Source organism: Alternaria rosae (assembly GCF_020736505.1).
Source record: "Alternaria rosae strain MPI-PUGE-AT-0040 chromosome Unknown BKA58scaffold_6, whole genome shotgun sequence".
NCBI lineage: Eukaryota > Fungi > Ascomycota > Dothideomycetes > Pleosporales > Pleosporaceae > Alternaria > Alternaria rosae.
In genome coordinates this window covers 638,494-661,167 of record NW_025763575.1, presented here as the reverse complement: position 1 = coordinate 661,167, position 22,674 = coordinate 638,494, and the positions used below count along the sequence as shown (strand labels likewise).

Here is a 22,674-nt window from a genome sequence, read left to right as displayed (position 1 = left end):
GCGAAAGAACATTTAGCAAAGACAGGTAAGATACTAGAGAAGGACAAAAAGGAGAGAAGTGTAAGAGGTAGTTGTAGGCAATAGTACTTGCTTCACACTACAAGAGAATAGTAGAGGACAGCTCTATATTCCTACGTTAATAAAGGTAGTTGTTTGTAGAAGAAAGAGAATAATTCTTATCCTTTCCTTTGCGGGCGGAGCGCAGGTTAAGAGCAAGTTTCTAGGCTAAGACCTAAGCGAGAGAAGCAAGCATATCATGTAACTGTTCTCTTCACTCCGCCTTCGCCATCTTATGTTACAAGAAGACTATACCTAGGAAAGAGAAGGTCTCGAACGCACATCTGGATAAGAATATCTGCCTGTAGGAAAATACATAGCGAGAGAGGGAGAAAGACTAGGAAAAGAACAAGAGAAAAAACATATCTATCAAAGAAAAACGTTTGACTATATATCTAGCAACACGAACATGCGTAGAGAAAGATATCTAGCAAGAGGAACAAAGCTAACCACAAGGACATTAAAGAAGAGCGACATAAGAAAAGAGAATAGAGAAACAGCACATAGAGTAAAGAGAGAAGACTACGACAAGTCTATGGGGAGGACGAAAGTGACAGCACATCTAGCAAAGCGGGAGGAGAAGAGAATATGTGTTATGAAGAAGACGTGTACGGATACATGATTAAGCTAGTCTGCTTCAAGCCTTGCTAGCATATCTTTGAGCTCCCTGAGAATGTCTTCAAACGCTGCGAGGACGTTTCGAAACCTCGCAGCGAAGGGCTTTTGGGGCTGAGGATGCCTCGCAGCGTAGCACTGCGAAGGACCTTTGAGGTTGCAGATCTCGGAGTCTAGAGCTCAGCGCTGTGAGGGATCTTTGGAATTGACGATGCGTGGGAAGAAATGGGACGAATAATTGTAAAGTGCTAGATAAGTCCTGCGAGGAGTGGATTAGGTCAAGTCTGCGTCTGAGAATACGTTGTTGGAACGTGAAGAACTGATTCGTGGAGAGACACGGAAGAATGCTGCGAGGGTCCAAAATTTGTGGAGGATGCGTTGGTGATGCTTAGCCGATTGAGTAGAAAGTATCATCGGAAGTCTCTGGGCCTTGCCGTGATCAGCTCTTCGATCAACCCTCTCCGAGGAGCGCTGCGGTTGGAGATCTGAATCCAAGTCTCCACAATAAGAATTTTGCTAGCTGTGTTATGGATTGCCGAAGTCGTGAGTCGCTCGCTAGCGATAGGTTATCGGGATGTAGCGGAGGTAAATGAAAGCGCGTTTCATTCGAGAAGACTGGGCTGTATGGGTGTGGTATGGTTTTCGAAGTTGTGAGTCGCTTGTCGGAAATGGGTCATAGTATTTCGATGAGATAGAGATAAAAGTACCAGAAAGGTGGCTTGGTTTGTGGGCGCAACACCTGCTGAAGATTAGTACCCGATACATGTGCGAACGCAAAGCTTACTTGCTTTGCAGGCCGAGCGACTGTGAAGGATGCACGTGCGATAGTCGCTAGTACAAAGAAGGGCAGCTCAGACTGTCGCCTGGTGTTGCATTGCGTTTCGATAAGTGGAAGACTGCGACAGCATTTGCGCATCTTGCAGGCTTGCGTGGCTGTTGAAACGAGGGCTTCGCCGTGACGATGTTGAACATCGAGTCGCTGACTTGACGATATTACTGAACCACGGATCAAATTCCATGAGGATACAGGCAGGCGCAGATTTGGCTCAAATGCAGGGTTGCACAAAGGAAGCAAAATTCATTGGTGACTATGATATATAGTTATAGTCTTAGTAGAGTCATAGCAAAGTGTCGCTACTTACTATGTACCTACATTGTACCTCAAAGTTATCACAATCATACCGTATACCAAAGTACAATCTCAATGACGCAGTCCGGCCCAGGACCAGACCGCAGTCTGAGTCAAAGGCGCACTCTATTCTTTCTGAACCTACATTGTAGTAGGCAAATTATTACGTGCTGAAGTTTGGACCGCGTCGCGTGTTTTAGTGTTTGGTGGGTCGGCATATGAACCGGTTCGCCGAGCGCACGGCCACGGTATCACAAGGAGCGCTGCCAAGCGCGACTTTCCCCGCTTTTTTGCAGGGCGTTATCTGCAGGGCAGCCTCTTCTTAGTGCCGACCACTGCCAATACATCCATGATCCTTAAGATAACCCTAGTGAAGCACCATGTTTTCCGATGCAGGCAAGGCTGATAGTTCACGTCCTACGAAATTACTCAGCACTTGTGATAACTGCAGAACCTGGAAAGTGCGTTGTCTAAGTCAGTAGAACCCACATGCTATGCTCCTTCACGTGCCACGAGGCTTACGAGTCACAGAAAACAATCCGCAGGATGAGGCGTGCATGTTATGCAACGTATGCCAATGTCTTTTCCGCCAACCAGACCTAACGATGCATATGGCTGACTTCATCGCTCCAGAAGCGAGGGCTTCGATGCAGTTTCTCGCCCACGAAAGTACGAAAACCTTACACATCAAGGTCTGCGAAGGAAAGAAATGCTGTAAATGCTCGCCGGCGAACATCGACTGTGTCTTCGTCAACTTCCGGGCCCAGTGGAGCGCAAACGAACGACACTGACGACATTACGAACGCTGCTCCTCCAACCCCAACCTACGCAAATGCATGGAACGCTTCCGGGACTGCGCAACCTATGCTGAGAAACCAAGTGGCCTCGGAATCGACAAATGGTAATTGGGACTCAGCACTCTATGTTGACAGGATACTCCATCCTCTGGAACCAACAAGAACTCCTGAAGAGCTGAGACCTCTGTATCCCGAGGGGTCCTACAGTGTGTCGCGACAAACAGTGGAAGAACACGGTCAGTATAGACTGAGAGGGCCCCGAGCGATCCTAGACCTGTTAACACGAATCAGTTCCTAGCTCTAGTCTAGCATTCTTCTCCGATCATGCCGTCGACCATCTCTGTTTAAAACTTGGCCATGACAGGCTCAAAACCCTCGTTAATACGTTAGAAGCACAAATGCAAGCCCGTTGGGAGGCTGGTTCTCAGGCGAACGAACCACCTGACAACGTTGATGATTCTCCTGAGCGCCGGTCTCAGTACATAGGATGTACGAACTTCACCAATGAAAGACACACCTAATTTCTTGGGGCTAATCAGAGCATAGCTTATTTCGAGCAAGTTCATCCCGTGTATCCGTTCCTCGACCGAGCTGCCTTCGAAGCGAGAGCCTCGTCTACCCGACTTGAAGCTTCAGACTCAACTCAGGAGACATGGTTGGCTCTGTATCATACTGTCCTGAGCCTTGGATGTATGTATCATGATGGGGGTTCTTTTGAACCCGCAAAGGGCCTAGCATGGCACTACTTCAGACTCTCCTTTCGACATTTCCAAGACGTGTTGATGTGTAAGGCTTCTTTGCTCAAGGCACAGGTAAGTCCTAGCCTTTGTCAAGAGCTTGATGCTAATCTTAGTAGGCAATGACGGCAATGGTAAGTTTGCGCAGACCTGAGAATGCAACCCTCTCCGATATTAATAGTACTTTAATCCCAGGCAGTATTCGCCCTCAATTATTCGAGTCTGCAGATTGAGACACTGTGTATCTCGGAGGCGGCAAGAACGATTATGACTTTAGGGCTGCACAAAAGAAATCTGGACCATGGCTCATACCAACAAGGTAGGCGGGCATTCTGGGTTGTCTACTGCCTGGAAAAAGAATACGCTTTCAATTCCAGCAACGCCTCTGTATGTCGACATTGAAACTGATGATAGAATAATTTGCTAAATGGTAGAAAACAGTTGATCTCAGATATCGACATCAGCTGTCCTCTTCCTACAGACCTGGCAAGCAGTGCCGAAGACTTCGCCTGGCTTCCTTGTTGGGCACGCTACTCGAGAATTTTATCGAAAGCATACGATTCACTATTTTCGGTAACTGCGACCTTGGATTCGGCACAGGAACTTTTCCAGAAAATGGATCGTATCAACGACGAACTTCAGTCATGGTTGATTTCGATTCCCGAAAACTACCGTCCAGGCTCGTCTCTGCAGCAACATCGATTCAGTCCTCTTTATATGCAAGAAATGGTTCTAAAGATCCACTTTGCATATTACAACCTGAGAATTTGTATATCACGAATGACCCTTCACCTGTGTCCGCATGGAGTGTCGCAGCGACGATCCGAGAACAAGAAGTGCCTCTTAATGACAGCGCGCTCGATCATTGAGTCGACCTACATGATCCCAATGAATCCTTTCACTCCTGTCTGGTAATTCTTCCAGTGGCGAAACCAAATGGAATGTAATAACTAACGGAAAAAAATTCTACAGGATAATCGGAGTCATGCCGATGGTTGCGATGTTCATCATCTTCGACTTTGTAGTTCACAACCCGCTACATCCTGAGACCAAAAAGAATTTATCATACCTCGATATTATTGCGGCGCACTACGCTAGACTCGACCTATTGGCGCATGGCACGATTCACGACGCTAAAGTTGCGGAATTTACCTCTATCGCACGCCTCTACGTCGAGACGTTGACCAGAGACCATGCGAATGGGGCTAGTGACATCGCCAAAGCCGCAGGACCCAGCATCCGCCGAGGGCAACCTGATGACAGCCTTCAAGCTGTGCAGAGATCTGATCTCTTGTCCCGATATGAGTTCGAGCAGCTATCGGCCGCAGGCGCCAATGATCTGGTAAGTTTGCTTCTTTTCTCGTCATCGGGGTCCTCTCCATATAATTCTTGCCATATTTTCCTCGAGACTTACCCTGTTCCATACGCACCATTACAAACTGTTTGACCATTTGCAGATGAACGGCGTGGACGACGACAACATTTCGGACGCGGATGGATTCAGATTTCTCGATTTCCCAGCGCCGAGCTCATCGTTGTACATGTCATTGCCGTCCGGGTATGACATAGCCGATTTCTTCGGTGATCCTTTCGCCTGAGGCTCGTATTGCAATCCAGTGTTGCAAGTCGTGTGCTCAGAAAACCCAAGAGCCATGCAATAGCGAATGCACTAGACGCATGGGAGGTAGCTCGGCTAGTCATACGCGACGCCTAATTGTCAGACGAACTCCTGAGACTAAGACATTTGATCGGGGATGTATGATACGCAATGTTTCCCACTACTGCAGAGATGTTAGAACAATACTCTCGTTTCCCAGTAAGAGCATCAGTAATGCGAGAGATTTTTAAGCATTGACTCGACCTAAGCTATCGCTCTCTACTACCAGAGACATCTGTGTCAAACCGAATATGAGGGCAAAAAGTTTCGTGCTTTTCCCAAGTGCCGCCGAGTCCCCGGCGGATCTTTGGGTCTGTTCGTCCGAATATAGCCGAAAGCCAAGGCCAGGCACGCGGAGAAGCATTGTTCCTACGTAGTGCAGCAAATCATCAACTTCCACACCCGCGTCAGGAATAAGGCAAATCCGCTGCATTTCAGTATGTACATGGTTATCGAATCAGAGTGATACGTAGGTCGATACAAGAACATAGGCGCGTGCCACTTTCGCCTCTTCCAAGCAATCAACTATCAGGCCGCTACATGTCCAGAACCCTTAGAATTTTGTGATGCTGATGATTAGAAAAGACCCTAGGTGTGGGTTTTGCGCCCTATGTGTAACCCAGTCTGCATTTCGTTCGCCTGGTTCAGCAGCTCCCAATCAATCTTCGGTCCCTCGAATCGTTTCGTCCCGAAGGTAAACCAGCCAACAGTTATAAGAAGGAATAGCCCGACGAGGATTGGCGGGGTCCAATTCATAGACGCTACTGTTACCGGGAGTGCCGGAGGCATACAGACCAGGACCACTAGAACGAAAATCCAGAGCGTGGAGAAAATGTTGCAGAAATAACCGAGATATCCGAGTTTCAAGGGCCGCTCAGGGAGCATCTTCTCTCGACCACGCAGAACGAGCATGGTTTGAGGTGCTACCAAAGTGATGTTGAGAAAGAGTACGGCCGACGTGATGACGGAATTGAATGCCGTTGTGCTAGCCATATATATCAAGCCGTAGAAGGAGATGAACACCAGTGCTAGCAATGTAGACCTTGCCGGGAATTGGAGTTTTGGATCGATGTGCGAGAAGAACTCGTGGTATGGAGTGCCTTTGTCTCTTGCAAAAGCCCAGGTGACGCGACCAGCGGTGATGAATTGGGGCGGCATACAAGCTGTTAGACAAAAATTAGCATGGCGAATTATTACCAGTAAAGACCTCGCGTAAAGGATTGGGGACTGTCTTACACATGTACACGATAATCAGCCAAACAGCCATGACTAGGGTCAATGTACGATTCCCGGTCGCCTGATACATGAGCTCAACAGCGGGGAAAACAGAGTTCATGACTGCCTCCGTGTCTGTTATCTTGACCATAGCCGCAGCCATCATAGGCACAGCGGTCAGAACCGCGATCAGCATAGTAGTGTTCCTGCGTCACACACATTAGCCAATGCTCGATAACATTTATTTTGGGTGACCCACATAACGATCGGCAACTTTCGCCCGGGACTGTGCATCTCTTCTGCAATGTGGATGGGTGAATCTGATCCCCCGAAGTTGTACATGGCGTTGGTGATGCCTAATAACCATGCAGCTCCTTGGTTCCAGCCACTGACGCCCGGGTCTGATGCGAGAACAAACGAAGCATCGTTAGTCCGCAATGATGTGGCCAGTAGCACAATGAACCATGCCACGAAACCGCCCAGACTAAGGTACATTGAGCCAGCTGTGATTTTTGGAACCGATTTTGGGAACGCAAATATAGGGATAACTGTTTGCGGTCAGTAAAGATACTTGAAACCCCCAGATTTACGCACCTGAGCAAAAGGCCATTGCGAGAAAGCAGAGGTAGATATGCCAATTCTTGGGTGTATAGCTTGGATCCATGAAGGCGGCCAGTCCAGTAGACGCAACTGCGACCAGGGAAAGGCCAGCAGACGTAGCAAACCACCAAGCTAGAACCGTCATCCACCCTATCACAAAAGCGCTGAAGCGCTTCCATTTCTCGGGCGCCAGGATGTACATGAAATGGTATTGACCCTATATTTGATGTAAGGTTTAGAAAACATGTTCCGTTCGAGGTGGATAGGTTCTTACCCCAGAACTCGGGAATGCAGAGGCGAGCTCTGACAGGCCTAATGTCACTGTCCATTGAACAAATGCAGCTATCAAAGCCGCGAAGATGACCAAAAGTGGTCCACCGTATCGCAAGTTCTGCCCAAACGTGCTCAGAGAACCGACCCATGCATTCATAATGCTAGTGCACTTTGTTAGCTGACTGTGATGGACCACATTAAGCCTAGGAATCGTTACCAAAACATCAGTCCCATTGTGGACACGATTGAGAAGAGACGAGGCATCGCAGCCTTGTGGCCCTGAGCACGTAGGATGGCATCGTCGGCAGAATTGGCATTGGTCTTTGAGTAGGTTTGCCCGAGGCTTTCTACGAGACCTATTCCATGAGACTCCACTGCGCTCAAGGAGCCGTCTGCAGTATCGACGCCCACATCTTTAGACGTCTTCGACTGCATGTCAACGAAGGATGGAGAGAATAAAGATGATAATGATACTGTTCTCTGTGCGGAAAGACCGTACTAAAACTAAAGGCATGTTGCCAAGTGATAACAATGCTCCGTCCGGAAAAACCGTACTAAAACCAAAGGCATATTGCCAAGTGATAAGAATGTTCCGTCCGGAAATACCGGGGCACGGTATTTGTGGAGTTAGAGAGGGCGGGGGCGGGGTGAGCTAGTCCATCGGAACGTGGTCTCGGTATCCTGCTTCCGGGATCAGGTACCCATTTTGAGGCTGGTATGGAGTGTTCGGCCCGACCTGAACGATGATACTCCAAATCACTTATGGTATCGTGCCTTTACATCGAAGTGAATTAGCGAGGATTTGAGCTTCTAGGCGCAGCAGCAGTGAGCGTGGCGTTGAATAAGGAGCGTGACAGAAGCAGTGAAGCGGATGGCGAGTGCGCGAGACATTGAGACGCGCAGATGTCGAATCTGTTCTTTCCTTATGGTCACAAGAAGATAATTTGGATGGGATATGATAATTGTCTCCCCAGGTTGGTTACAATTTACAAATCTCCCACAAAATGCAAGATGCCCTGGGCTTACGCCTGGCAGATAGCCATGGTAGCCGGAAAGGACCGTAGACGACCTTATCTTATTTGATGTATATATTTTTGTTGTGCAGGGAGAATTGAAATGTTAGGTCGCGATTGGGAATCGACATTTACGCCAAAGCCACGGAAGAATGCTCTTGTCTATCCTCAGCCGGGAGCGCCAGAACAGCGCGAGCACAAACTTCGCGAGAACAGACACAATCGCACACATCTTACAGATACTGTTCAAATACTGAATTGATGCTATCAGAGACTTCTGGATATACGCATGGGCAGTGTGCCCCCAAGCCACGACTTCAAAAGCAACCCCGTGCAGCCCACGGTATCTCAGATGATAGATTCGTAACCCTGGTCCGGGTTTCCAAAATACCATGCCTTGTCTTTTCCCTTTGCCTCCATAGTTGTAAAGCCATTCCCGAGGTAGGCGAACCTATTCTGGTTCACTGTGGTCCACTCCCAATCTTCCCACCGCGGATTCATGAGCATATGGAACCAGTGTAATCGGCTGCCGGGATGGACTAAAGCCGGGCCGTCTTCCTTTCCTGGGGAATGTTAGCCAACCTGACAAACAGACTTTGGGAAGGAGTTGTTTCTACTCACCGCCTTTTAGCCAGGATCGACACTTGGCATTCCAAACAGTGCGAGTCAGAAATGTGTCCGCATGCTCGATGAAGTCGTCCAGGGCCTTTTGTTTGGGCACAACCGATTTGTAACCTTCCGTTTGTACTTTGTGCAGGAGTTTGATCACATATCTTGTGAAGTGCTCGATGCTCGGGAGTGCAGATCCATGAGACAAGGGACCGTTGGGGCCCATGTAAACTGTAGTTTCTCGTCAGCTGACCAGCCGAATCTTCAGGTAAGTGCGGATACTGACGGATGTAATTGGGGAAGTTTGGTACAGCGAAAGAAAGGTATGCCGTCGGCCGGGAGCTCCATTGGTCGCGCATATCGATGTTATTACGACCGATGATAGGAAATCGGGGTTTCCAGGAGACGTTGAAACCAGTGGCGCACACGATGGCATCAAGCTCAATAACTTCGCCAGTTGATATCTCGATACCTTGCGGGACTACCTTCGTAATGGAGTCGAACACCACCCGAACGTTCTTCTCCGTCAACACTTCCAGATAGCCAACGCCCGGCGTTGGTCGTCTATTATAGAGTCAGAACAGTGCATCTTTCTGAAATTCGGCCAATTTCTTACCTGCACCCCACACCAAAACTGGGAATAATGCGATCTGCTAAGCCATTGTCTTTCCCTAAGCGGGCTCGCATCATTTGCGTCAGGTTTTCTCTCGCCAAGGCTTGCTCTGGTGAATCGTGGAGTGCCTAAGGAGCGCTGTTAGAGGACATTTTCCTCGACTTTCAGGCCGTCAATAACATACCGATGCAAATCCACTGTTCAAATCAGCCTCGATTGCTTTCCGATATGCAACAAGCTTTTCCGGATGAGCCTCAAACTCCCGTTTCTGTGCGTCCGTATCTTTGAACAAGTCAGTCAAATTACCAGCGCTTGCTTTCCGCTCTCGGGACATACAATCAAAATTGGCTCCATTCGGGCCTGCGAAATCTTGACCTAATGTGGTGGCGATCCAGGTAGGACTTCGGATGAAAGTTGTCAGATGTGCAGCCGCTGTTCGCGTAAGCATGCTGATCCGCGTGGCTCGTTCGATGTAGCATACCTGGCTGTATTGCGGTCACGAGCTGTATGCCTGACGAGCCGTTTCCGATCACAGCAACTCTCTTTCCTTTCAGCTCGACATCATTTTGCCAAGCTGCCGAATGCAGTAAAGACCCTTGGAAAGAGTGCAGTCCTTCGATCTGGGGCCACTGCCAGTTGCTATGAAATGTTAGCAAGCGTACTCGACAATGAATGAATCTCCTACTTCAAGAATCCGCCACCATTGATGAAGAAATGGCACCAGTCTTCTGCTATCGCCCCAGTCGATCGATCAAGTATCCTGATAAGCCATTGGCCTTTGTCTTCATTCCAGCGAGCCTCAACGACCTCGCTGCCAAACCGTATGAACTTCTCAAGATCGAACTTTCTTGCTGTGTCGCGGAAATATTGCAAAATTTCCGGTTGTGAGGCGTAACTGCGATCGAGAATCAATATAACGCACTCTTATCCTTCACAACGTTACTCACAATTGGGACCAGTCTGGGTTTGGAGCCCATTCGTACTCGTAGATATGCGCGGGAATATCGCATGCGCACCCCGGATAACTTTCTCGTCGCATCAGTCACAAGTCTCGCTGTCAAGGATTTTAATGCTTACGTATTCTCGAACCAAGTGCCCCCAAGCTCTGGGTTCTTTTCATAAATCTGGAGCTCGAATGACGTGAGATGACGTTTCATCTTGTAGGCAAGATCGATTCCAGTCGCGCCAGCCCCGATACAGATGACACGGAGTGGACGCGAATGCCCCAGAATCGTGTCCTCGACCGTGTACGCCTGCCCGCCAGAGGCAGAAATGTGATCGATACTTCCCATTCCTGCAGTATCGTAGAACTACGCTGCCATATTTTAGCAGAGCAATGCAGAAGACAGTGATGGCCAAAACTTACACGAACCTGTTCGTTGAAATGTGAAAAAGAAGTCTTTTTGACAAAAGATGCGATGAATGCTTTTTTTTGCCAATTATTCTCTTGATGTATTCTGAAATTGTGCAGCCTCCGAAGCCAGACCGGCCAATTGTTTTTAAGGTTGATTTACCGGTCATCAACGTCCGGTCGCAAAGTTCTGGTCGGGACTTTAGCGGAAGTGTCCGCTGATTCGCTGCTGTGAAACCGAGATCTGCGCCGAGAAGTCGGAATTTCCGGACAGTGGGGCACCTGGGCTCCACTTTAGCAGCACGGTAATGAGGTCGGACCACCACGGGTCTGACAAGCGGAATCATGGGACATCTTCGGCTATCATAGTATCATCAGGATGACGTGTTGCTATGGCGAAAGTGGCAGCTACTGATGCATGAATGGAATAGCTAAGGCAGTGAACGTCTGAATGTTCATCTTGCCATGGAAGATATGGAGCGACACTGAAACTTTGCATACTTGGTGGCGTGTGGCCTATTCGGGAATTTCCATATATCTCCGATCATTCGTGGTCGGATTACCTGCCGCCATAGCACTTTGATGAATTGAATACGCTCTTTTGAACCGATAGTCCATGTCCGGAGTCCATGCGGAAGTCTAAAGTACCACATGCTACGGTCGTTGTCATGGCGTAGCATTGCATTACTTGATCGCGTAGGTTAGTTTGACAACATAGCAAGGTTCACTGTTCGTAGCATGATGATTGTTGAAAAATCAAAGGCTTTCTACCCAACAAATGTGAAATAGGGGTTGATAGTTGATCGATATTCTCGTTTTGTGATTTTCCAAGAAACCTGCCGGTCCTGCCTTCATACCTTTGCCTGTATAGCTCTCCGTGGACTGCTGAATTTGAATGAGCCAGGCTGTAAGCGCTGGAAAACCCGGTTAGGATCGTACACGTTGGCGACCTCAGTCAAATACTTGATGTTGCCTTCGCCATAGCTATCCATCACAGGTTGCCACTGCGCCGAATAGTTCGCAAACAGGAAAGGGTGATACAGGTTTCTCTTCCTGGCTTCCTTCTCAACAAGTCCAATGATCTTCTGCAGTGTCTCCGTCACCTCGTTATCATACCGCGCTTCTGAAGTAACGAAGATTAACAGAAAGGAGACCAGAGGCCCATCAACACCTTCCAATCCGAACCTGTTTTCAGCAGGACTAGGTGTTTGGGGAATGGCGTGAAACTCCATTGTTGAATTGATGTATTGTGACTTAGGCCCAGCCTCCGTCACGAAAACATCATAAGCAAAATTGAGGAGGTCTTTGTCGAGTTTGAGAGTGAGGGTGGCAACAGCGGCACGAAAGCCAACACCATCTTGTAAACCGGCAATATTGTTTGCCAGCGCCGTATAATCTGTGAGTCCCAGCTCAGATTCGATTGTTGGAACTTTCCGAAGCTCTTCGAATATGGGCAGGTCAGCCTGGGGTTCCGTGTAGACCATGTATTGGATGAGCCGAAGCGGTCCCTCATCGTAGGTCGCGATGAAAATTGTGTGGCCTTTCGGGTTGGCGTTCTGCTTGCTCACAAATCCCTCGTAAGCAGCGATAGCTTGTCTGGCATGTACACTGTCAATCAGCGTGCGACCTCCCCACATGCCATTATAAGGATAAGCTTCCAGCTCGAAAGCTGTTATAATTCCAAAGTTGGAGCCGCCACCTCGTAGTGCACGGTAGAGATTGGGCTCGCTCTCCGCACTCGTGGTGACGACGCGGCCAGTAGCGAGCACGATCTCGAAAGAGCGTACATTGTCGATGCCCCAGCCGAGTCGTGCTGCGTAAAACGATATGCCGCCTGTGAACAGTTAATAACGAATAAAGCCAAGAAAAGGATCCTGGCAGTTGCATACCCCCAACTAAGTACCCGCCGACCCCAACGTTCGCAGATCTGCCGCCTACGACGATCAAGCCTTCCTTCTGTAACTTCTCATACACAGAACCCCAGGTGTTACCAGGACCGACCAGGACTGTGCCTTCACCCCTCTTGATCTCAAGCGTCTTGAGCTTCACCAAGTCAAATTGAATGCCTCCTTCAATGCTGGACTGCCCTGCGAAGTGGCCGTGACCGCCGCTCTTCACTCCGAAAGGAACTTGTCCTCTTGCGCAGAGAGTCACTGCTCGACCGAGCTGTTCCGCGGAATGTGGTTGAAAGAAACAACGGGGTTTCAAAGTCTTTTGGTACCCAGACCAGTAACTGTCTTGAAGAGCTTTGTACCGCGGGTGGTGCTCCTCAAACACTTGTTCTGGGAATTGCTCAAAGAGCCCAGAAACCTATTAGGACTTTAGTATGCCGCCGAGTGAAAGCTGAGTCTCTCCCGAGATGACCCACAATGTGATCTATGGCAACTGACAAAGGAGCATTGTCCATCGTCGGCGTCGATTGGGGGAGCATGTTAATTGTGTCCAACTTGGGGGGGCACTGCGCAAGAGTGTTGACTATTGTTGAATGCAAAAGCAGGACCGATTCGCTACTAAGTACTCGGGACAACTAAGTATAGATGAATAGAGACGGCGTGGCAACTCGGGAATAGCAGGAAGTGCGGGTCTTCGCAAGCCATTGAGTTCGGAATTTCAGCGCTGGATCCCTTCCGGCCATATGGCCGTTGGTGGCTACTAGATCGTCTTGACGGCTGCCTCTGCCTAATGAGCCATACGACAGCTGCTGACAACAAAACGGCGATAGCAATTAAGGAACAACCACTCAATATACTCATTGCAGGTTTCGGGTGCGTGAGACCGAAGCTGTCACTCCGCAGAGTCTGGAAGTCGCGTTCGGCGGGTCTTCGGCCAGAGAGCTACCGACAATGGTTAGATTGCCGCCCGCCCCTTGCAACCTGCATCCATGTTTCCCCGCAATGGAGTCAATTGATCGATCTGACTGGTCCATTATCTGGACTCCGTACGCTTCAGCATCGAAATTCCGAAATTGGTTCCGGAATCTCGAAAGTTGTGCTGCCAAGGACTAGACTGCCTGGAAGTGTCCGGACGATGTTTTTGCCCCCATCCGTGCCTCCGGCTTTAGTGTCCCGCTGTTGCAGTTCTGGGTTGATTGACTCGGGGTGCATGCTCGGACACGGAAGGATAGATTCTGCTACTGGATGGGACAAGTTTCAGCAACTGACTATATTCCGGTCATGTTTAATGCCGTAACCTACTTATCTAGTCAACAATAAGCGGGGCTCAACACCGGAGCGGCAGTCTAAGCTCCAACACAAGGAGACGAGACATACCCTCTTCATCCATTGCGTCCCAGCACAGAGCATTCGCACCAAAACGAACTTGTACGAGAATCTTGTCACTCTGAGTCCGTCAAACATGGGTTTCGACTACTGCACCGAGAACGAACAATACCTCACTCCACTTGTTGAAGGTCTGGTAGAAAACACTCATTACTATGGTACAGTCGACGCTTTTTCCACATCGAAACGTGCAATCACAGCTTACTTCGCTGACAGGTCGTGTTCTTGGTACAAGTCCGGCGGAGCAAGACAAGGATGTCCAACTCTTTGCTGGCTTTCTGCGCGTCATCCCAGGCAAGGTTGACTATTACGGGCCCACGGACCACGAGGAGTCTGGCATTGTCGTGAAAGGTAAGCATAGATAGGCCCAGAAACCTACCTGTACTCTACTGACACTACCAGGCGAGCTCGACTTGGAAGACGAGAATGGGAAAAAGGTTACTCTGCATCAAGGAGAGGCATTCTTTATCCGGAGACAAAGTCAGATCATTTTCTCTACCAAGAGATTCGCCCTTGTGTTCAAATGTAGCTCGTATGCTGCTGGGCTTGGGAAGTCGAAAGAGATGATCGAGAAGTAGTAGAACCCAAAGCGTATTGATCGCAAGGAATTGAAACTCACGTCACACCACTCATAAATGCGTCAGCTGTGTTTGTAGCTTCTGTATATTCCTAGCGTAGCATCGTCTATATATCGCGACAGCGCGTACGTTGGAGAGCTTTAAGATTACCCTGGGGTAGAAGTTGTTGAAATGACTTTGCGCTTCAACAGTGGTGGTGTGGTACTGTGAGTCGAAAATGCTGGAGCTTCATTGTATCTTATGGAGAACTGAATGTTAGCAAAAGAAGCGCGTGTGGCGCATAAACAACTGTCGACAGTATCATATCTAGTCAGATCTAAACTAACATGTATCCGACGCGAGATGATCTTGACTGGCCGTTGAACAAGGAGGTCAGCCAGGCTACAACGTCCACTTGCTGCAGTAGCTGAGATTGAGCAGTTGACATCAGTTTCTGGCCATACCACGATAAGTACATTTCAATAGACTTGTGAAGTTTTAAGAACTAACATTCTCAACGGTCGACAGCCCCGCCACTGGTAAAAGGATCTATTTTACTCCTAGCTACGCCCTGGTCACACACTTCCTTCCCATTATTCACCGCTTGAACTGAATATACTGCCTCCAATTGGCAGCCTACCCGGGTAGCTCATGCGTATCTTCTCCAAACATACAGCACTAAGACTTGGAGATCAATTGAGACTTGTGCATCCGTACAAACTCTTGTACGGCGTTGGCGTAGTTGTCTATGTGCGCTTCCTTGGCGCAGAGGGTGAGTGGTGTGTAGCCTCGTACAGCAATATGGATGTTTTTGGTGAGCATGTGATGGTAGTATAGCGCTTGCCACTTGGCAGCATCGGGTCCCGAGAAACGCACATTGAGCATGCTCCCTCGCGCAGTGATGAACATAGGTGGGAGGTGTTCCAGCTGAGATTTTGAATCCTCGTCGACCTGTACAGTGACATCGCCTTGCAAGCTGTCGATCTCGATAAGGTTTGATGAAGCTCTTTTGATCGTGTCGGGATATAAGCCCTCATCGATCAAGATTTGTTGGACTTTGGTCTTCAGATCCTCGCCAAGCTTATTCAAGCGATCGACCTCGCCGGCATTGTAGATATCCAGGCCAACAAGTCCCGCGTGCATCGTGAGAACGTTGTTGTTGTAGGTACCAGGATGAAACAACATATTTTTGGAGGGGTCGAAAAGCTCCATGATGTCTCTGCGGCCTCCGAAAGCTCCGAAGGTCATGCCACCGCCAATGTATTTGCCGAGCGTCACGATATCCCCGCGCACGCCCTGAGAGGCACTATATCCGGAATAATCCAGTCGCGAAGACATGACCTCGTCGAAGACTAGGATAGCACCCGTATTGTCGGCCACGCCACGAAGGTAGTGTAAAAATTCCTTGGTTGCGGCTCTGCAGCCACCAGATCCTTGGATGGGTTCCACCAGAATCGCCGCGAGGGAGGCCTTTGGGAGGCCTTCCAAAATAGCCTTTGTCTCCGGGATGTTGTTATAGGGAGCGTGCACAAACTCGTGTGGTAAGTTCATGCAAGGCGCGGTTGATCCCTTCATCAGAGCCATCGGGAATACAAGTGTGCTGCCATGGTATCCGCCACTGAAGACTAGAATCTTTCGTCTTTTGGTAATGGCCAACGCTGCCCCCAAAGCCGTAGTGTTTGCTTCGGTGCCAGAGTTGGTGAACCGAACGAGCTCGATACCTGCTGGACCGAATCGTTCGCAAACCTTTTGAGCAAACTCTTTCTCGGTTTGGGAGTTCCCGCCATAGTTCCACCCTTTTGACAGCGCAACCTGTACAGCTTCTGCGATTCTTGGCTCGGAGTGACCGAAGATTCCTGCACTGAACTCGCCCAGAAGGTCGATATATGTGTCGCCGTCGATAGATGTGAGGGTACCAGACGTTGCCGAGGCCCATGTCATTGGGAACGGGTCCACATGAAGAACTGTCCTGGTATTACCGCCTGGCAAGTGGGAGTGGGCATCTTGATGCGCCTTTAAAGAGCGTGGATTACGTGTCGAATACTCTCTACGTGCGCCTTCGAGAGCATGGTCAAGGTAGCCTGATGTTGCCATCTTGTCGTATGCTTTTACGCAGGATTCGTTCTTGATGGCCTTGCTGGTGTAAATCCGGGTCTCGTGTAGTGATAAGGTCGGCAAGGCTGTGCAGTCAACGAACATATATGAGTAGTCCGTTTGTGGACGACACTTGTGTCCGCTGTTAACTACCGAGACAATACTGCCTCTTTGGAGCCCCGATTCTAATCGCATATCTTGCCGGCCATGGGCTTTCACTAAACAGCATCGGGTTAGTTTTCCGGAATTTCCGAGAGAACCCTGATTTCTCGGGGTGGGGAAACCCCGCAAAGTCTCCGTAACGTATCGTAGTATCGTAGTCCTGCCGCACTGGTGTCGTTTGGAGGGTCGGCGCTGAGGGCACTTGGTCAGCGTGGCGCTCCTGAGGGCCCTGCGTGACGTTGGATGGCTGGGAAACCCAGAGTCTACCCGCATACATCTGTACGTGAAGGCACCACCCACAGTCACTGCAATCAGAGAAGAGTGTGAAGGAGTAGGTAATAATGCAATGCGATTAATTTGTCCTATCGAGATGTGCTAGGAAGAGTGGTGTTGCGGCGCCGCGATGTGATCCTTAGCGGAGGTGATTGTTCGGCTTCTGGGATTGCAACCCATGAGGCGAGAGTTGTATACAGTGTTAGTGCGCTAGAGATAGGCTAGGAGGCTACGTTGCCTTGGGATATTGTATTGTTTTGGGTTTTAGACTTATGTAGGCTGCACGCCTGTTTGGTATGTTGCTTCTATCAAGTAAAGTGACAGATGTCAAGCGACTCCAACATGCAAACATAAGGGTGAATATAGAACGCATCTTGGAAAATCCTGTCATAGTGGCTACAGTACGATCTTTTATAGCTCATAGTCTTCTACAGATATCCATTCGTCGTGTATACCGTACAGTCATCCCATCGTGATATGAAGCCTCCCTCCCAGGACGTTCCTACACCTTCGGCACAGCATCTCCTACACTGCCCATGTCCATACTCAACGCGTCTCTACACGCGCCACCCTCACACACCATAACACCTTCACTCGCTTTGTCCATACTCTTGACAAGCGCATTCCGCTTACTCAACCACTCACCCATGCCCTTCCCTACTCTACTAACAGTACCAAGACCAGCCGGTCGCTCCCGATACCTCTGCAGCCACTCGTCAACTCTCTGCCCCTCACCCGTGATAACGCTATGTCTAATGCCAAGTTTACCAACAACGACTGCGTCCATCATGCTCGGGAAGAGGAAGGGGTGTTGCATAATCTCCGCTTCGAAAGCGGACGCCGTGTCCCGTGCTTTCTTGGTGTACTCCTCGTCTTCTAGCAGCGCACCCAGACGGTCTAGGTTCTGGGCTGAGACGCCGTTTGTGCCTGGTTCGGCGTTGTCCATGCCGTCTTTCAGCCGCATGATGAGGTCTTGTTGGTCTTCGGGCGTCGAGAAGAATCCGAGGTGTTGTTTGTCCCAGAACATTTTTATTTGCGTTTGTTGGAGGTCGTCCGCCCATGAAAGGTAGTTGTCGTTGAAGGTGGCTTCGTAGAGGGAGATTAGGCCAGATATCAGGTAGGCGTAGTCGTCGGCGAAACCGGGGGCGTCGCCGCGGCCTTCGCGGTAGACGCGGATGAGGGTTTTGGTGTCGGGGCTGTAGAGCTCTTTTTGCAGAAAAGCAGCTGCTTTCTCGGCCGCCGCGAGGTATTCTTTTGACCGCGTGGGGTCTTGCAATGAGAGCGCTGCGGATGTTCGTGCGAGGGCACCAATGGCGAGACCATTCCAAGATACTACAATCTTGTCGTCTAGCCCAGGCCGCGGGCGCTCCTTGTTGCGGTGCTCAAGCAGTTTTTGCCGGCCCTCGGTTAGTATCTTGCTGACCTCGTCCTCTGACAGACCAAACTGTTTTGATAAGTCTGCTGGTGTTGCGGTGATGGCTAGTACGTTCTGGTTAATGAGCTCATCATGCGCATCATGTTCGGGCTCAACATTGCCCTCATCCTTAACATTGTAGTATCTTGCAAGAATCTCTGCGTCTCGGTCGCCTAGTATGTCTTGGAACTCCTTCAACGTCCATACGTAGAAGGCACCCTCTCGCTTCTCCTTGTCATTCGGCCGGTATAACGAATCAGCATCCTCGGAAGAGAAGAAGCCTCCACTTTCAGCGTGCATCGGCGGGCTGGTAAGATACGTCGCGATGTCGTGGACCGCGGATAGATGTTCGGGGCTTTTCGTCATGAGATACGCGTCCAGGTATACAGGTAGGAGTTGCGTCTGATCGTACAGCATCTTCTCAAAATGCGGTAGGCTCCAATCCTTCGTGACAGAGTATCGCGCAAAGCCGTTGCCGATCTGGTCGTGTATGCCACCCTTGTTCATTGCGTCCAGTGTTGCCATCACCATATCTTTGGCGTGTGTGCAGTCCTTTGCTCCGAGCACTTCCCTGACCGCATTCGGATACTCTGATAGTTTGAGGAGGAATTGGAGGTTCGAGGGTGTTGGGAACTTGGGTGCGCTTCCAAAGCCTGCGTGCTTCGCGTCGTATCGTTTCTTGAAGTGCTGTCACCAATTAGTCACCGGCTTCATACCAAGCGCTGCTAACTCACCTCATATGCCTCATCCAGAAGGTCCAGATCCAGACCTTCATGAGCCGCGCCGTCTTTCCTGCTGATGTTTCCGTCCTCCGCAAAGTCTCGCAGCTGCGCTGTGATTTCCTTCGCCGACTCCAGGCACCTCTGCCGCTGATCCCTCCACACATCGCGAATCTTCTTGATTATGCCAACAAAGCCAATGTGCTCCCCCATGGCCATCGTGGACCCTGGACCGGGCCAATACGTCCCACCGAAGATCGGTTCTAGATCTGGCGTGATGAAGACGTTCAGCGGCCATCCTCCCGAGCCCGTTGTTGCCTGAACATAGTTCATGTATATCCGATCGACATCTGGCCGCTCTTCGCGATCGATCTTTATGGGTATGAAGTTCTCGTTCAGCAGCTTTGCGACCTCTTCATTCTCGAACGACTCGCGCTCCATGACGTGACACCAATGACATGCAGCGTAGCCTATGCTGATGAATATCAGCCTATTCGACTTCTTCGCCAGCTCAATTGCCTCTGGTCCCCACATCTGCCATGCGACCGGGTTGTTCATGTGGCCTCGGACGTAGGGGCTGCGGCTCTCGTTCAGGCGGTTCTTGAGCTTCAAGTCATCGCCTGCGGTGGCGGAACCAGCGGAAGAACTATGCGCATCCATTCTCAGGATAGATGTACGGAAGTCGCGCTGTTGCGCTCGCGATGTGGATGATGGGGTTGCAGTAGCTGGAGCTTGTATACGGCGGCGTGGCGCGGTCGCGATGGGGGTGCGGGCAGATCGACAGGAGCCTCGAAAATTGAATCTCACGGCAGGCATACAGCAAAAAAAGAGTTATGGTGAAATCTGGTGGCGCGCGGCTCCGAGGCTACTGGACGTTATCAATCATGCGAAGTAGCTCCGCGCCCCTGCCGGATTGCCCCGCATCCCGCCAACGACGTAATCTCTAGAACCCTGAGTGGCTGGAGATCGGCGCGGAGATTTGGATTTCTGCAATCTGCATCCCTTCTGACCTGCATCAACTTAAAGAGTGGTACACGGGTACATCACGCCAACGTAAGCCTCAGTGTCATGACGTGCGTTGTACGCCATTTCTAGAAGCTTCCATTCGCACTGCTCTGGTAGAGAAGCTCTTGCGGAAAGCTTATCAACGAAGCTCGATAGACACATATCATCTGTCCTAGACAGAGTCTGATGATTGCAGTCCCTCGCATTTGAGGATTGTGTCGTAGACAACTGCATAGCTTATAATGGCCACATCTGGAGAGGTGTCACGGTGACAGCAGCGTGGACTCACGCATGTTATGTCCGTTCTGGGATTCGATGTCACACACCATCGTGACTTGATTGCAAATAACAAAGTGACAAAGGGTCAAGATGATGTCTTTGGGGTTCGCACATGGTACAAGTGCTGAACCTGGGCCTGAAGCAAGTACGCTTTTCTGTTCAAGAAGATGATGTCACAACCGAGGTGGTCCATCCTTCCTGCGTAACGAGCTCGAGAGTGGTTTGCAGTGTCCAGCTATAAAATCACCTAGTGAGAAGTAATTGCGACCCGTAATGCGGTCTAAGATGCCGCATCTGCCTTGGAGCTGGTTGCAAACCTGAGTAGTCCGTGTAATAAAGAGGTAGTCGAGTACGAAAGGTATATCGGGATTAACTGGAGCATCCATCGATAGGCCAACTTGAGTTGAGATGAGCGAAGGTGTAATGGACGCAAGCGTCTCGACTGCGTTGCTGCAACTGCTTACTGAGACGCTATCGACAGTTATGCCATCCGAAAGCAGAAGTGACTCTTAGTACTGCCAAGGAATGACCTTCACCACTTTCATGCGCAGTCACCCACTTGTAACCACCTGAGCAATGGCCAGCAGGATCCGACTGCCACCAATGGCATCGCCTCTGTTACAAATACCCTCGTCTTCTCGCGATAAGAGTGATAGTGGCTTCCCAGGTGCGCTCGGGTTGTCTATTACTTTGTGGTAATCGCTCCTGCCTCACCGTAGCTACTCTCGGCTAATCCGATATTGATAAACAATCAACAGCTCCCTCCCTCCGTCCCTCCGTCCCTCTCCCACACTATGACTTGACTTTACCACCCCACACTCCTTCATCTGTCGTTCCCTTCATTTCCTCCTTCCACAGCTTGTCTGACAGGATACACTCCCTTTACCCGTCGTGCAACTACACTCACTTCTTTATCCCAGTCGTGCCAGTCGTACTTCAGCACCTCACAGCTCCCAGGAAACTCGCAACTAGGTAAGCCAAGTCCTCTTCACTCTGACCATCTCTAACATGACAAGCAGTCTTTCTATCTTCTCCTTACGGTGATACGGTTTCGCCACTGCTAAATACTACTACGAACTTGAGCTCTTCCATCCACCACAAGATGCGTCACTTCATCCTTGTCGCTTCAGCTCTGGCCGCTAGTGTCTTCGCTCGTCCGCACATCCATGCAAGGCAGCTGGGAGTTGTCTATGAGACTAAAATGATCATACAGACAGTCGTCGTCACGGTTACTCGAGGCTACACTCTACCTACATCCACCTCTTCGGCGCTATCCGCTACCGATAGCCCCAAGGACACTCCAACCCCGGAGCCGAAGCCCCAGCCTGTGCCTAAGCCTGAGCCCTTGACTTCCAAGGTTCCTGATACTCCCTTTATGTCACAAGCGCCTATGCCCAGCTACAGTCCTACGCCCAAGCCTGCCGATCCAGTTCAAAAACATCCATCGGGCAAAGACCAGGCCTACCTCTCTTCTGGACCCGAATATCAAGCTGCTATACTGTTCCATCACAACGCCGCTCGTGCGAATCACGATGCAGCTCCACTGATCTGGGACTTCGCCTGCGAGGAAAATGCGCGTATTGCTGCTAGCAGGTGCGACTTCGAGCACTTCACCCCGCAGGGCGCCGGCCAAGGTCAAAACTTGTTTGTTGTTTCTGGTGACGCGTTCAACGTTACGGCGGGCATATCGGAGACCTGGTACCATGGCGAGCTTCCTCATATGACACCTTGGTTTGGCAAGAGTGACCTACCTCATGAGGTCTTCGAGAAGGTCGGTCATCTTACACAAATGGTGTGGAAGGACACTACCAAGGTCGGATGCGTCTCTCTTGACTGTGGTGGGGCCATGACTGTCAACGGCATAGGTTCGGCCATGAACAAGTACACCGTCTGCAATTACGCTCCGTCGGGTAACTATAAAGGCCAGTACGGAGCGAAAGTCGCGCCTCCCGTCCCCTCCGCTAATATCGTCGGCTGGGCGGACTAGTCGTCACTCAAGTGGGAACGTCCTTTTTCTTTTCGATAATTCCGATGATGTGGGCTACTGTACAATACCATGAACAACCAGCATCTAAGTAGTTCCAAATGCAGTTTACGTCGATTCAATATTCATGTCGTTGCCTCAAAGTTCTCATGATGCGTGGAGCTGAAACTCGTTTGTGACCGACCCATTGGTGTTCTTCCGTGTCGCTTCAACATTACACAACGTTGGTGCAAAGATCTCGCA

At 50.0% G+C, this 22,674-nt stretch overlaps 8 protein-coding genes across 8 annotated transcripts; 3 read left to right on the top strand and 5 right to left on the bottom strand.

Moving 5' to 3' along the window:
* Positions 1 to 2,181: 2,181 nt before the first annotated feature.
* BKA58DRAFT_402567 (uncharacterized protein) lies at positions 2,182 to 4,933 on the top strand (the record flags this gene model as incomplete). The annotated part of the gene is made up of 9 exons (XM_046171731.1): positions 2,182 to 2,262; positions 2,435 to 2,834; positions 3,145 to 3,288; positions 3,405 to 3,410; positions 3,455 to 3,469; positions 3,535 to 3,722; positions 3,777 to 4,246; positions 4,308 to 4,677; positions 4,793 to 4,933. The coding sequence occupies 9 exons, from the start codon at positions 2,182 to 2,184 to the stop codon at positions 4,931 to 4,933; spliced, it is 1,815 nt and encodes a 604-aa protein (XP_046024065.1).
* A 647-nt stretch (positions 4,934 to 5,580) lies between these two features.
* BKA58DRAFT_412039 (amino acid/polyamine transporter I) lies at positions 5,581 to 7,594 on the bottom strand (the record flags this gene model as incomplete). Its single annotated transcript, XM_046172332.1, has 7 exons — positions 5,581 to 6,155; positions 6,229 to 6,413; positions 6,467 to 6,755; positions 6,802 to 7,024; positions 7,082 to 7,241; positions 7,298 to 7,401; positions 7,580 to 7,594. 7 exons carry the CDS (start codon positions 7,592 to 7,594, stop codon positions 5,581 to 5,583), a joined length of 1,551 nt encoding a protein of 516 aa, XP_046024064.1.
* Positions 7,595 to 8,441: 847 nt separating this feature from the next.
* On the bottom strand, positions 8,442 to 10,630 carry BKA58DRAFT_458814 (putative monooxygenase; the record flags this gene model as incomplete). The annotated part of the gene is made up of 10 exons (XM_046174691.1): positions 10,393 to 10,630; positions 10,263 to 10,340; positions 10,001 to 10,210; positions 9,797 to 9,954; positions 9,652 to 9,747; positions 9,500 to 9,597; positions 9,319 to 9,443; positions 8,989 to 9,266; positions 8,715 to 8,933; positions 8,442 to 8,656 (listed from the first exon to the last, which is right to left on the bottom strand). The coding sequence occupies exons 1-10, from the start codon at positions 10,605 to 10,607 to the stop codon at positions 8,442 to 8,444; spliced, it is 1,692 nt and encodes a 563-aa protein (XP_046024063.1). The 5' UTR covers positions 10,608 to 10,630.
* Positions 10,631 to 11,457: 827 nt separating this feature from the next.
* On the bottom strand, positions 11,458 to 13,141 carry BKA58DRAFT_458808 (uncharacterized protein). The gene is made up of 3 exons (XM_046174690.1): positions 13,035 to 13,141; positions 12,556 to 12,976; positions 11,458 to 12,500 (listed from the first exon to the last, which is right to left on the bottom strand). The coding sequence occupies exons 1-3, from the start codon at positions 13,095 to 13,097 to the stop codon at positions 11,518 to 11,520; spliced, it is 1,467 nt and encodes a 488-aa protein (XP_046024062.1). The 5' UTR covers positions 13,098 to 13,141; the 3' UTR covers positions 11,458 to 11,517.
* Positions 13,142 to 13,616: 475 nt separating this feature from the next.
* Positions 13,617 to 14,568, top strand: BKA58DRAFT_189341 (uncharacterized protein). Its single transcript, XM_046165578.1, has 3 exons — positions 13,617 to 14,102; positions 14,161 to 14,295; positions 14,347 to 14,568. Exons 1-3 carry the CDS (start codon positions 14,021 to 14,023, stop codon positions 14,520 to 14,522), a joined length of 393 nt encoding a protein of 130 aa, XP_046024061.1. The 5' UTR covers positions 13,617 to 14,020; the 3' UTR covers positions 14,523 to 14,568.
* A 472-nt stretch (positions 14,569 to 15,040) lies between these two features.
* On the bottom strand, positions 15,041 to 16,595 carry BKA58DRAFT_458804 (putative acetylornithine aminotransferase; the record flags this gene model as incomplete). The annotated part of the gene is made up of 1 exon (XM_046174689.1): positions 15,041 to 16,595. The coding sequence occupies one exon, from the start codon at positions 16,593 to 16,595 to the stop codon at positions 15,180 to 15,182; it is 1,416 nt and encodes a 471-aa protein (XP_046024060.1). The 3' UTR covers positions 15,041 to 15,179.
* Positions 16,596 to 17,532: 937 nt separating this feature from the next.
* Positions 17,533 to 19,823, bottom strand: BKA58DRAFT_316939 (uncharacterized protein; the record flags this gene model as incomplete). Its single annotated transcript, XM_046167599.1, has 2 exons — positions 17,533 to 19,131; positions 19,179 to 19,823. 2 exons carry the CDS (start codon positions 19,821 to 19,823, stop codon positions 17,533 to 17,535), a joined length of 2,244 nt encoding a protein of 747 aa, XP_046024059.1.
* A 1,379-nt stretch (positions 19,824 to 21,202) lies between these two features.
* On the top strand, positions 21,203 to 22,644 carry BKA58DRAFT_386379 (CAP domain-containing protein). The gene is made up of 2 exons (XM_046170459.1): positions 21,203 to 21,419; positions 21,467 to 22,644. The coding sequence occupies exon 2, from the start codon at positions 21,550 to 21,552 to the stop codon at positions 22,432 to 22,434; it is 885 nt and encodes a 294-aa protein (XP_046024058.1). The 5' UTR covers positions 21,203 to 21,419; positions 21,467 to 21,549; the 3' UTR covers positions 22,435 to 22,644.
* The last annotated feature ends 30 nt before the right edge of the window (positions 22,645 to 22,674 follow it).

Bases quoted from the DNA above. Each gene is read 5' to 3' on its own strand.
- BKA58DRAFT_189341 (XM_046165578.1), top strand. From the start codon at position 14,021: ATGGGTTTCGACTACTGCACCGAGAACGAACAATACCTCACTCCACTT. The intron at 14,103-14,160 runs GTACAGTCGACG...CTTCGCTGACAG, and splicing joins AGAAAACACTCATTACTATG to GTCGTGTTCTTGGTACAAGT. The intron at 14,296-14,346 runs GTAAGCATAGAT...TGACACTACCAG, and splicing joins GTCTGGCATTGTCGTGAAAG to GCGAGCTCGACTTGGAAGAC.
- BKA58DRAFT_386379 (XM_046170459.1), top strand. From the start codon at position 21,550: ATGCGTCACTTCATCCTTGTCGCTTCAGCTCTGGCCGCTAGTGTCTTC.
- BKA58DRAFT_458808 (XM_046174690.1), bottom strand. From the start codon at position 13,097: ATGCTCCCCCAATCGACGCCGACGATGGACAATGCTCCTTTGTCAGTT. The intron at 12,977-13,034 runs GTGGGTCATCTC...AAGTCCTAATAG, and splicing joins CAGTTGCCATAGATCACATT to GTTTCTGGGCTCTTTGAGCA. The intron at 12,501-12,555 runs GTATGCAACTGC...AACTGTTCACAG, and splicing joins CGGCGGGTACTTAGTTGGGG to GCGGCATATCGTTTTACGCA.